Below are 14,072 nucleotides of genomic sequence, written 5' to 3' on the forward strand. Positions count from 1 at the left end.
GGTTAACATCAAGAATGACATGGGAATGAACATCAAGCAATTGAAAGAAGCTGTGGAAAATATGGAAGTGTGGCGAGGACTGGCCTAAAGAGTGTCCAAAGGGTCAGACACAACTGAATGGAAGTAGTTGTAGTAATAGGAAAAAATTAATAAACTGGTTTAACTGGGGAAGAATCACGCCTACCCACTTATACAGCACTAACTGGATCCCAGCATGATATATGGTGGAATTTGATTGGAGAGTGCCTAGAATATGGTGTTGGACCACCATGGAATTATCTGATTAGCACTGGCATGGTTGATGGTGAAGTTGGGTAGATCCAGAAGTCATCTGGCACCACAGATAACAGCACTGGTGTCCAGATCCAAGGCAGCCATACTTTGGCTGGAGAGCTATCCAGACACTTACTCTGAATACAGATTGGAGCTGGGTAAATTCTGACAGCCATGAAAGACCCAGATATTTAGTTCTGGTGTCCAGGTAAAGACCAGTGACGAATATCCAGGGGAAACTCTTCATTAAGGTGGTTAAGAAAGCTAAATAAATAAATTCATTCATTTAGCTGGTGGTCACTGTATTTATAAGAATGCTGGCTGAATATGGTGGGGAAAAATTTAGCAGGAGAAAATAATTTAAAATATAACAAAGATAAAGATTGGTATAAATAATAGGAGAATACTAGTACAGACAGCACCTCTCGCTATTACCCTGCAGCCCCCCCTCAAATTCCTCCTCCCCCAACTATTCTAGTCCTGAGGTGCTCCTTCTCCACCACAGTTCTATCAATGCTTCTCAGTCACATCCTTCTGGAACCTTCTCCTGCCCCTGAGCCTCCAGAGCTCTCTATGTCAGAGTAACTTCATTTCACTCTCTTCTAGGGAACATAATTGTATTCTTCTCAGGGCCACTGGAGATGGGTTTTCCTGAATCCCCCTGGAGAATGTCTCTCTCCTCGCTTCCCGGATTTATTTTTCTGTTGATTTCTCATCACTTCCAGACTGGAAATGCGGGTAAGAGTCACTGGGCTTTTCATACCTGTGGAAATTCTCAGAAAGTGTATTTTGGTACTAATTTTGTGGATTCTTTTTATGTGTAATCTTTATGTGTGTGTGCTTCTATTTGAATATCGCTGAAGTTAAATGTATGTGCAGTTATTCACACCTGCTGTTTGTGTGAGCTAGAATTTGGGGGAAATATAACCTTTTCTGATCTATACACACCACACCGAAACACCCCCCCATTCATTTTCATAGTCTGAACATCCTAAGTTAGCTTCCTGGTACTGAAAATCAAATACAAAACATACATCTTACCCTCACCGAATTCCACCCCATAACTGTTGCCTGGGTCAGGAGAGTACAAGGGGTCCCTGCCTCTCTGTCTCTCTCTCATTCAATCCAAAAAGAACATTTTAAAGATTATCCAGCTTTACAAAGAGGAGAATTTTTGGACTTATGGATCATTTTCTTGACATACGGCTATTGTAATTAGCGTATTTAGTTATACATCTTTTGCCTGTCTCATCCATCTCTCCCATATTGTCTATTGCTAATTAATGTCTTTCCATTTATTTATCCCATAAGTAACCGAACACTTTAAGGTCACTGGCCCTGATCAACCGGTGGTTGCCGTTCTGGGTGAAGATGCCGTGTTACTCTGCCGCCTCTCCCCAGCCCTCAGTGCTCAGCACATGCAAGTGAGGTGGTTCCGAAAAAGTTCCGACTTTATTGTACACCGGTATGAGAATGGGATGGATCAGAACGAGCGTCAGAACTCAAAATACCGAGGCAGGACAGAGTTGATCAAAGATTGCATTTCTTCTGGAAGCGTGCCACTGAGGATACGAAATATTGGACTCGATGATGAAGGAATATACACCTGTTTCTTTGAACTTGATACTTACTATGAAAAAGCAGTAGTGGAGCTGAAAGTAGCCGGTAAGTGGAAGCTTTTGTTCTCTTCTGTTTATTCTATTGTTGACTGAAAGATTCAAGGACACTTTATTGCAGGAGACACCACACCAAAGCTGCTGTAAGAATACTGGGTACCTTAGATGAAAAGACACTCTTCACTTAATGTTCAGCTCATTAATCTCCCGGTACCTCCAAGAGTTCAATAATCAAATTCAATAAACATGATGGGCTCAAGAACACCCTGTAAAAAAAATCATAATTGCATATCATTCTTTTAAATTTACATTTTATTTCATATATTTATATCTTGTTTAACTGTATAAACAACTTGCCTTGATTTCAGCCTCCTATCTGCATGAGAATTCCTGAACCAAGTGACTGAAACTCTCAGATAGCTATAGTATGCAGAAGAGAGGAGGTTCTTGTTTTGGTTTCAGCAGTGATCACTTAAAAAAAAATATATAGAAATGCAAGACAAAAAAAAACCCCATAGGTGCCAGGGAGTCAAATGGTGCCCTAACACCTGAAATTTATCAGTGCTCTGGACCTCTAGTATTTCCAGTTTTGCTGTTGATCAGGATTTCTGGGCCTTATCTCCATCAGCTACAGGTGGTAAAATCTTCATTCTGTTTCATATATGTCACTATCATAAAATGAATCTAGAACATTCTGTTTTCCTTTAGGTCTGGGCAGTGCTCCTTCCATATCTCTGCATGACCACCAGGACAGAGAGTTAAGGGTCCTGTGTGAATCTTCTGGATGGTATCCAGAGCCTGTAGTGGCCTGGAGACAAGAAGATGGACAAAGCCTGATGTCATTATCAGAAACAGAAACAGAAGAGCAGAATGGCCTATTCAAGGTCAAATCTTCCCTTCTTCTGAGAACAAATCAGCATCGAAGCATTTCCTGTCGTATCAGAAACATCATCTTGAGCCAAGACAAAGAGTCCGTGATCTCTATAGCAGGTCAGTTACCGAGAGAAGTTTCAGTAATATAAAGTTTCATGTGAATGAGATCTACTTTATCCCCCCTATAAAAGGCGCCAAAATTTAGGGTGGCCAAACAGGTTGAAAAGGTGAGGGTGAAAGCTAGAAGGATGCTAGGGTGCATAGGAAGAGCTATGGTCAGTAGGAAAAAGGAGGTATTAATACCCCTGTATAAGACTGGTGAGACCTCATTTAGAATATTGTGTACAATTCTGGAGGCTGCACCTTCAAAAAGATATAAAAAGGGTGGAGTCGATCCAGAGGAAGGCTACTAAAATGGTGCGTGGTCTTCGTGATAAGGTGTATGGGGACAGACTTAAAGATCTCAATCTGTATACTTTGGAGGAAAGGCGGGAGAGGAGAGATATGATAGAGACATTTAAATACCAACGTGGCATAAATGCACATGAGTCGAGTCTCTTTCATTTGAAAGGAAGCTCCGAAATGAGAGGGCATGGGATGAAGTTAAGAGGTGATAGGCTTAGGAGTAATCTAAGGAAATACTTTTTTTTACAGAAAGGGTGGTAGATGCGTAGAAAAGTCTCCAGGAAGAGGTGGTAGAGACAGAGACTGTCTGAATTCCAGAAAGCCTTGGATAGGCATGTGAGATCTCTTAGAGAGAGGAAGAGATAATTGTTACTGTGGATGGACAGACTGGATGAACCATTTGGCTTTTATATGCCATTATGTTTCTATGTCTTTTACACACCTAACTGCCAGTCCTTAGTTGTGAGCATTTACTCCAGCCTTTGAGCCTTATGGCACTGCCATGAAAGAAATGCCGCTTAGCACCCAAATATTTGGGACATAACTTCAGCCAATCTATCTTGAATTTAGCCCTATATCATATCTTAGAATTGGATCCAGAGAAGGTTGTTACCATGTCTTTCCTCAGGTTCAGTTCCATTATCCAATTAAGGATTGTCAAATATTAGGTGCAATATCCTAGAATAATTAAAGTTCACGCCACTTGGTTTAATCTTTCTTTTTCAGACACAATTTACCAGCGGGTGTCCCGATGGATTGTCTCTCTCACCCTCATTTTGATGTCTGTGCTAATCTCATGTGGTTTGCTGGTCGTGTTGTTTTTTTACCACTTGAGAAAGGAAAGAAAAGAGAAAGGTACAGTAAACCCCAAACCCTGACAGTATGATGGAAGATGTGTTAAGAGAAGAAGTACTATGTGTGTGGGCTCAGCCTTTGGGCCTAGTTGGGTTTGAAGCCTCCCTTGAGTTTGTGTTTGTGTCCAGTGGGAAGTGACTCTAAGAGACAGAGATTTTACCCTCCCCTCTGCTAGCTATTTAATTAAGAAGTGGAGAAACAGCTTGACCCTGAATAGATATGTATTATATTTAAATCCTTTGGCTGGTATTTGAATAACATACCAATCACAGTGTTTAAATAATTATCTGTTTGTTTCTAGGTCAATGTTCAATCTCTGTCGTCATTGTTAGCATTTGGATTTATCCCCAAATATCTGAGTACTGGCCAGATATATACTCAAATATTTGGGGTGCGGTGAGGGAAGGAGGCACCTGTGGCAATAAGCATCCAGCATCACTGTGATGTGCACCTCTCTTACTCTTCCCCACTGCAGTCGCTCTTCTCCCATATTCCTTCCATACTACACATGTCCTTCCTCCTAGTTTTACCTTTTTAAATGATTGCCGGCAGTGAGCAGCATCTCTAACCTGCTGCTTCACCGGCCTGACATCAATTTCTGGTCCCACGACCAGGAAGTGATGTTGGCGCAAGCAACAGGTTAAACAGCGATATTTAGTGCCATTCTGCGAATAACCATCCAGATAATTTAACACTCTTTATCCTGTCATATCCAGTTATTTAGATACTAATGGTGAACATTGATTCTGTCTCTGGACTACCCTGGTGCCGTCTGGATAGTGATCCAGATAAAGCCATTCAAAATCTGGGTGGCCCTTATCCTGCAGCAACTCCTGTGACCCAGGAAAATGCCACTGAATACGTAACAGTAAAATCATTTGTAGTGAGAGGGCTGGGGTACATGCCGAATGCATTGCATTCCTGGGGATTAAGTCTGAAGGAAAACGTAGTTACTTACCTGTAACAGGAGTTCTCCGTGGACAGCAGGATAAGTCAGCCACACATATATGGCTGACTCATCTTGCTTGTCCATGGAGAATCTTCACTTCTTTGCTAACTTCAGTGTCTCTGTTTGTGTACACTGATTCTTCCCTCTTATGTTTTCTTGTAGCAAAGCTTTCTGCTGATAATGGTGAGTTATTTTAGAATTATTTTGTGAGGATGAAACTTCCATTTCCTAAAGTCAATGAATAGAAATGTAGGTAGTTAGGTGGCTGGTGGACATAACTGTTGCTTGGCAACTTGTCTTCTTGGTGTGGCATCACCTGGGTATGATGTAGAGAGTGTGGTAAAGGAACCGGCTACTGTAGTGGATGTGGGAGAGGACCTGAGATACATAGATGAATTTTATCCCACGGTCGTAAATCCTGGAGGAACTTTCAAGTCACTGCCTGTTTGCGTGCATTGATTTTTCCCTGTTTTGTTTCTTGCAGCAAAGTTTTCTAATGACAATCGTGAGTAATTTTATTATTATTTACTGAGACTGAAGCTGTTCTAGGCCTTGATTAGTCAGTCAGTTGGGTGGGTGGGAGGATCTCCTGGTAACTTACCTTTATCGTGCAACGATAGTGAACTTCTTAGGCAGTGCTGGTGAGGACCTAGCTGCTATGGTACAATTACACGCTATGGTATATAGTACTGCATTGCATTCCTGGGGATTAAGTGCTGAAGGAAAACGTAGTTACTTACCTGTAACAGGAGTTCTCCGTGGACAGCAGGATAAGTCAGCCACACATATATGGCTGACTCATCTTGCTTGTCCATGGAGAATCTTCACTTCTTTGCTAACTTCAGTGTCTCTGTTTGTGTACACTGATTCTTCCCTCTTATGTTTTCTTGTAGAATACCTTTTGGCGGTTAATGGTGAGTCATTGTATAATTATTTACTGGGGCTGAAACTGTTTTCTAAATCAGCCATTAGAAATGTCGATAGCTGGGCATGAGAATTTCTTGGTCTTTTGCCTGCTTGTTCTAAGATGGCAGAACTCAGATCTTTTTGGGTGCCAGGAGGGATCTGACTGTTATGGCACACATTGATACCAATGACCTAAGATAATGCTGGAAGGATGTCCTGAAATCCAGATTATTTGTGGCTAGAGGGCTGAGGTACATAAATAATGCATTTCATTTCTAAAGAGAAAGTCCTAAAGGAATTGTGAAAATAGCATGTGCCGGGGGTGGGGATTTTCAATATGACGTCCAAATATGAGTTTGGATATTTTGCAAAACAGGCACAAGAATCCAGTACCAAACATGCCCAACTGTAAAACATCTATTTTGAGGGGTGTTTTTTTTTTTGTTTTTTTTTAAATGGCGATATTTCAGATGTGCTTGTCCTCAGTGCGTCTATCTTTTTGAACCTTAAAAAATAGGTCAAATGAAAAAATGCACAAAAGAAGCCATTGGGACGTAGGAGAGGGCCAGCATTTTTAGTAGACTGGCCATACAGACATCCCAGCAGAGCACTGGGACACCTTGAGGCGCATGCAGTGAAGCTCACACAAAAAGTCCCAGGCACACAGTTTACCATAACCCCCTAAGATTGCGTGGCGTGCCATCCAAAACCCACCCAATTGTACATCACACCAATAACTCTTATGCTTGCAGATATCACTTTTTTGTAGATACAGTGGAATCTGGGTGGATTTTGGAAGTCTCACAAAGTGCACCATAAGTGTAATAGTTAAAATGACCACTTAAAATGATCTCAGACTACATAAAGTCCAACTCTGCTCCTTCTGGGGGACAGACGTGCCTCATTCAATTTTTCTTGTTCCATGGATCTTGAAAAATTTATATTCTATAAGGAAACAGAATTAGAGAAGTCATTCTGCCAATTCCTGAGTGTAATTCTGCTCAGTTTTTCATAAGTGATACTGTATAAAGATTTGTCTCTTTGCCAATGATCTGGAGCTCTACAACAGGTGGAACACTCCAGATGAAGAAGAAGAGGTCTGTATAACTCATTACTGTACTCTGATTCTCCCCTCTTTTGTTTTCTTGTAGCAAAGCTTTCTGCTGATAATGGTGAGTTATTTTAGAATTATTTTGTGAGGATGAAACTTCCATTTCCTAAAGTCAATGAATAGAAATGTAGGTAGTTAGGTGGCTGGTGGACATAACTGTTGCTTGGCAACTTGTCTTCTTGGTGTGGCATCACCTGGGTATGATGTAGAGAGTGTGGTAAAGGAACCGGCTACTGTAGTGGATGTGGGAGAGGACCTGAGATACATAGATGAATTTTATCCCACGGTCGTAAATCCTGGAGGAACTTTCAAGTCACTGCCTGTTTGCGTGCATTGATTTTTCCCTGTTTTGTTTCTTGCAGCAAAGTTTTCTAATGACAATCGTGAGTAATTTTATTATTATTTACTGAGACTGAAGCTGTTCTAGGCCTTGATTAGTCAGTCAGTTGGGTGGGTGGGAGGATCTCCTGGTAACTTACCTTTATCGTGCAACGATAGTGAACTTCTTAGGCAGTGCTGGTGAGGACCTAGCTGCTATGGTACAATTACACGCTATGGTATATAGTACTGCATTGCATTCCTGGGGATTAAGTGCTGAAGGAAAACGTAGTTACTTACCTGTAACAGGAGTTCTCCGTGGACAGCAGGATAAGTCAGCCACACATATATGGCTGACTCATCTTGCTTGTCCATGGAGAATCTTCACTTCTTTGCTAACTTCAGTGTCTCTGTTTGTGTACACTGATTCTTCCCTCTTATGTTTTCTTGTAGAATACCTTTTGGCGGTTAATGGTGAGTCATTGTATAATTATTTACTGGGGCTGAAACTGTTTTCTAAATCAGCCATTAGAAATGTCGATAGCTGGGCATGAGAATTTCTTGGTCTTTTGCCTGCTTGTTCTAAGATGGCAGAACTCAGATCTTTTTGGGTGCCAGGAGGGATCTGACTGTTATGGCACACATTGATACCAATGACCTAAGATAATGCTGGAAGGATGTCCTGAAATCCAGATTATTTGTGGCTAGAGGGCTGAGGTACATAAATAATGCATTTCATTTCTAAAGAGAAAGTCCTAAAGGAATTGTGAAAATAGCATGTGCCGGGGGTGGGGATTTTCAATATGACGTCCAAATATGAGTTTGGATATTTTGCAAAACAGGCACAAGAATCCAGTACCAAACATGCCCAACTGTAAAACATCTATTTTGAGGGGTGTTTTTTTTTTTGTTTTTTTTTAAATGGCGATATTTCAGATGTGCTTGTCCTCAGTGCGTCTATCTTTTTGAACCTTAAAAAATAGGTCAAATGAAAAAATGCACAAAAGAAGCCATTGGGACGTAGGAGAGGGCCAGCATTTTTAGTAGACTGGCCATACAGACATCCCAGCAGAGCACTGGGACACCTTGAGGCGCATGCAGTGAAGCTCACACAAAAAGTCCCAGGCACACAGTTTACCATAACCCCCTAAGATTGCGTGGCGTGCCATCCAAAACCCACCCAATTGTACATCACACCAATAACTCTTATGCTTGCAGATATCACTTTTTTGTAGATACAGTGGAATCTGGGTGGATTTTGGAAGTCTCACAAAGTGCACCATAAGTGTAATAGTTAAAATGACCACTTAAAATGATCTCAGACTACATAAAGTCCAACTCTGCTCCTTCTGGGGGACAGACGTGCCTCATTCAATTTTTCTTGTTCCATGGATCTTGAAAAATTTATATTCTATAAGGAAACAGAATTAGAGAAGTCATTCTGCCAATTCCTGAGTGTAATTCTGCTCAGTTTTTCATAAGTGATACTGTATAAAGATTTGTCTCTTTGCCAATGATCTGGAGCTCTACAACAGGTGGAACACTCCAGATGAAGAAGAAGAGGTCTGTATAACTCATTACTGTACTCTGATTCTCCCCTCTTTTGTTTTCTTGTAGCAAAGCTTTCTGCTGATAATGGTGAGTTATTTTAGAATTATTTTGTGAGGATGAAACTTCCATTTCCTAAAGTCAATGAATAGAAATGTAGGTAGTTAGGTGGCTGGTGGACATAACTGTTGCTTGGCAACTTGTCTTCTTGGTGTGGCATCACCTGGGTATGATGTAGAGAGTGTGGTAAAGGAACCGGCTACTGTAGTGGATGTGGGAGAGGACCTGAGATACATAGATGAATTTTATCCCACGGTCGTAAATCCTGGAGGAACTTTCAAGTCACTGCCTGTTTGCGTGCATTGATTTTTCCCTGTTTTGTTTCTTGCAGCAAAGTTTTCTAATGACAATCGTGAGTAATTTTATTATTATTTACTGAGACTGAAGCTGTTCTAGGCCTTGATTAGTCAGTCAGTTGGGTGGGTGGGAGGATCTCCTGGTAACTTACCTTTATCGTGCAACGATAGTGAACTTCTTAGGCAGTGCTGGTGAGGACCTAGCTGCTATGGTACAATTACACGCTATGGTATATAGTACTACTCGAAAGGGTCCAGAGAAGAGCGACAAAAATGGTTAAGGGACTGGAGGAGTTGCTGTACAATGAGAGGCTAGAGAAACTGGGTAGAAAACCAAAGAGCGAAAGTAGTTGAAGGAAGTGGAGATTTGAGCTTCAGGTGCCAATTAAGGATTGTTTACTAATTGGCTGACCCAACGCAGTCGTGTTTCAGCACAATGTCTGCATCAGGGTCCTAGCAAGGCTAGAATAAAATGGAAAAACAATCAATATAAAAGAAAAAACTAATACATATATATGGATATATACATAAAATCACATATTAAAAATATATAAACATATAAACAGCTGTATAAGACTAGAAAAATGCACAACTAATTAAATACCAATGATATCCATTCCATATGTAATCCCGTGTAAACCGTTTTGGAGAAAACGGTATAGAAATTTTAAAAATAAATATGTATATACTTGCACAGAATTATACATTTTTATCATGTGTCTTTTATACTGTTTCTTCGGTTACCTTGGTTCCCATATTTATACTTTCTTGATAACCCACAATTACATGTGTTCACTGGTAGTGCCTCATTTGAATATGTATCTTTTTTAAACAGGCATAAATGGGTGATTTAATTGGATATGGATTTTGCCCAATCAGTTTCAATATTCATGAATGCTTTTACTGGTAGTTAATCATTAAAAGTGATCCAGGGTAAAGTCATGGCTTAGCTAAAGTCCGCCAACATTCAGCGCTGTCCAGCTAAACTTACTCGGACTTAATACCGCTAACTCCTTCCCATTTCCCAATACCACTCCCTAATACCTTCCCGATTCCCCAAAACAACCTCATCTACTCCGTATCTCCTCTAGAAATTACCAGATATCTTCTTCATGTAATACCTTTGTTGTAATTCTTTTGTAATCCACCTTGAACCGCAAGGCAATGGCGGAATAGAAATCTCTAATGTAATGTAATGTAAAAAGTCTAGTCAGATAAATTCAGAAGCAAGAATTATCAGACTAACTTCCCTCCAAGCAATATATTGAGCAGCACACAAGCAGGGGAGATGCAGGCACATCGTAGGGTGTCATCATCTGAGGGATCCAGTGTGCTCGAGTTCTCCTGTGGCTCAAGACAAAGACATCCTCCCTGCAGCCTCAAGACCCTCTACAGGGAGGTCCTGTTAGTTCAATTGGACTTGCTTCTGGCACTGGGCTGCATCCAAAGTCCAAGATTCATTCACTTGCCCTATGCCTCAAGTCTTGTCTTAACTACTTCACTTCCATCATTCTCCTCACTCTCTCTTGTGTCCTGCTTCATGAGGGGCTTCCTAGACATAAAACTACCAGTGTTGGGCCTATCACCAGCCTGGGATCTTCATGTAGTCTTCACTTTGCTTAATGTGATCACTCTTTGAACTGCTGGGACCAGCTTCTCACCCGGATTACTCTTTTCCTTTTCACTGTAATATCAGCCAGAGGGGGCAACGATGACCAGATATTAGTGACTTATCTCTGCCTTACGTTCAGTTCTTTCCCAGAAAAATTAACCCTACATACTTATTCCAAATCCCTATCCAAGATAATCTCAGAATTCTACATCAGTCAGTTCATAGTGCTTCCAAACTTTTTTCCCACTCCGCATGCGACACCAGCAGAAGAAGTCCTGCGTAAACATGACTATAAGTGGATCATTCTATGCTGCCCATGGGAGACCAAAAGCCTAAATCACACATCACAGCTGCTCATTACCTTTGACCCAGGCTGGCCGGCTACCAAGCGCATTATATGCTCCTGAGTGTCCAATTGCATCAGTCCAATGATTCACTTCCATCCAAAATCAAGGCTAATTTCCTCAGAGCCATGGCAGCCTCCAAGGCTAACCTCAGAACCACTTCTGTCATGCAATAAAAAAATAGTAAGATCTAACAGTATAGCAGAGTCCAAGATGTAAAAGTCGCATTGATTTAGTATCATTGAGAAAAACTGAATAGAGGAGAGGGAGATGTTGTTTTTGTAACTGCTGATTTATTAAGCAGAGAATTAACCAATCAGATCCTCCCTTTCATTAACTCGTTGAGGTTCTTTTGTGAATTAGTAAGTGATTGAGGAACCAGCCAATAAGGGTTAGAGACAGTGTGTGGGGAGCCAATGAGAAGTGTGTGCTCATATTTATTAATATGTCTCTTTTCTGCAGTTGACGTGACTCTGGATCCTGAAACTGCTCATCCCTATCTCCTGGTGTCTGAGGATCGGAAAAGCGTCACAAAAGAAGCCATAAGACAGATTTTGCCAGACGATCCCGAGAGATTTGATACCGACCTTTGTGTGTTGGGGTGTCAGCGCATCACCTCAGGGAGACATTACTGGGAGGTAGAGGTGGGGGCTGAGAAAGACTGGGCTGTGGGAGTGTGTAAAGACTCTGTGAAGAGGAAGGGGAGGAGCCCACAGTCACCAGGGGAGGGGTATTGGGGAGTGGCACTCATGTATAGTGGTGAACACCAGGCCCTCACCCACCCCAGGACCCCATTCTACCCAAAGGACTTCCCCCATGCAGTGGGGATCCTACTGGACTATGAGACAGGAATGGTCTCCTTTTACAATGCAGATAATAAAGCTCATCTCTTCACCTTCACGGACACCTTCTCAGAGACCCTCCGACCTTTTCTCTATACTTATACAACTCTGAGAATCCGACAAGTGGCAGACTAGGAATGAGGGAACTGGCTCAGGATTCACATCTCCTATCACTGGCAGGATTGTGAGAGGGGACAGGACTTTGTACTTCTCCGCAATTTGTATTAAATCTCATTATCTTATGATGTCATAAATACAGGAACATTAAGAATTGGAATATTATGAATAAAAGTTTTTTTCCTTTCACTTTTCTGCTTGTCATTCCTTATCCTCCTTTCATATAATTTTCCTGGTACATCCTCATTGTCTGAGGTCACGCTGTACACATATACTCCCATGAACCCCCAAATTCTAAACATCATGTCAAAATTCTGTGCATGACCTTATGTGCACATCAAGATGCATGTGCAAATAATGAGCTCAGAAACATCAGTAATGAGGGTGTTGGATGTTAATTTGCTTTCTTAAAACTTTGTGTGTGCAGAGTCTGCTTTTGAGACAGACATGGGAGAAGCCATTGCTTGCCCTTGGATAGATAGTATGAAATCTTGCTACTCTTTGGGGATTCCCCATGGAATGTTGTTACTCTTTGGGATTCTGGAATGTTGCTACTCTGGGGTTCCAGAATCTTGCTTACTCTTTAAAATTCTAGAATGTTTTTAATCTTTGGGGTTCCAGAATCTCGCCTTCTCTTTGAGATTCTGGAATGTTGCTACTCTTTGGGGTTCCGGAATCTTGCCTACTCTTTGAGATTCTGGAATGTTGCTACTCTTTGGGGTTCCGGAATCTTGCCTACTCTTTGAGATTCTGGAATGTTGCTACTCTTTGGGGTTCCGGAATCTTGCCTACTCTTTGAGATTCTGGAATGTTGTTATTCTTTGGGGTTCCGGAATCTTGCCTACTCTTTGAAATTCTGGAATGTTGTTGCTCTTTGGATTTCTGCCAGGTACTTGTGACCTGGATTGTCCACTGTGGAAACAATAAAGTGGGCTAGATGGACCATTGGACTGACCCGGTATGACTACTCTTTTATTCTAAAAAGATTTGGATAAGTTCCTGGAGGAAAAGTCCATAATCTGCTATTGAGACATACATGGGGGAAGCCACTGCTTGCCCTGGAATTGGTAGCATGGAATCTTGCTACTATTTGGGTCCGACCCCGTGTGGTTATTCTTAGGTTATTCTGTGCCCTGTGTGGCCACACCACTCACATAAGTGAAAACCTGTTGAATGTGCTACTGGAAAGGTGGCATTCAGCAAGATTAAGCCAAATATAGACAATTACAGCCTTTCCCCTGATTCTATAAAGCCGCATGCCAACTGCCACTAGTGTGCAAAGCTGCACAAGGTTATAGAATACTGGTAATTATTTGTGTAACATAATTGGATACAAGCTGCTAATTGACATTAACAACCAAGTATTGAATATAACCTCTATTAATTGGTTAGCAGTTACGTGTGTACATGTAAGGATTTAGAAGATATGCATACATATTCCATAGCATGCAATATGGAGGGGCTTGAACCAGGGGGGGGGGGCACTGGTGGGTCAGTGGTTTGCCTGGCACTTATCTGTGCATCTTCTAGAATACTTGCAGTTAAGACGTGAGCATTTACCCCAGTCGTTGATCCAGCACCAGCAGACAGAACCGCCATTGCAAGATCGACACTTAGGCGCCAGTTCTATAAACACAGGCGCCAAGGAACACGGCGCATAGCGCATGTCACTCTTAAGTTAGACACCATTTCAAGAATCGCACCTAGCAGTACCTAAAGTGGACGTAGCCATCCAAACCTTAGGCGTGCCTTATTTATGCCAGGGTTTTCTTGCCTAAATACCAGCACCTAAGTCAAAATAGGCACCAACATGACAAACGCACCCACGATCTAAGCCTAACCACGCCCACTTTCTGCTAAGCACCTTGGACTGGGCACCTACCTAAACCTGGCAGATGTCTACTGATCTAGGTGCCTACCATCCCATTAATTTTAAGCCAGTTAGGA

The 14,072-nt window shown here is 41.6% G+C and overlaps 1 protein-coding gene across 2 annotated transcripts; it reads left to right on the plus strand.

Moving 5' to 3' along the window:
* The first annotated feature begins 358 nt into the window (after nt 1–358).
* LOC117350213 (butyrophilin subfamily 1 member A1-like) lies at nt 359–12,186 on the plus strand. Of its 2 annotated transcripts, XM_033924328.1 has the most exons (14): nt 359–481; nt 880–1,011; nt 1,585–1,938; nt 2,598–2,879; nt 3,894–4,022; nt 5,134–5,154; nt 5,456–5,476; nt 5,865–5,885; nt 7,029–7,049; nt 7,351–7,371; nt 7,760–7,780; nt 8,924–8,944; nt 9,246–9,266; nt 11,629–12,186. In XM_033924328.1, the coding sequence occupies exons 2-14, from the start codon at nt 915–917 to the stop codon at nt 12,141–12,143; spliced, it is 1,545 nt and encodes a 514-aa protein (XP_033780219.1). In that variant the 5' UTR covers nt 359–481; nt 880–914; the 3' UTR covers nt 12,144–12,186. The 2 variants fall into 2 exon arrangements, with proteins under 2 accessions (XP_033780219.1, XP_033780220.1); XM_033924329.1 differs by lacking the exons at nt 5,865–5,885; nt 7,029–7,049; nt 7,351–7,371; ... (1 more) ...; nt 8,924–8,944; nt 9,246–9,266.
* The last annotated feature ends 1,886 nt before the right edge of the window (nt 12,187–14,072 follow it).

Source organism: Geotrypetes seraphini, chromosome 16 (genome assembly GCF_902459505.1).
Source record: "Geotrypetes seraphini chromosome 16, aGeoSer1.1, whole genome shotgun sequence".
Lineage (NCBI taxonomy): Eukaryota > Metazoa > Chordata > Amphibia > Gymnophiona > Dermophiidae > Geotrypetes > Geotrypetes seraphini.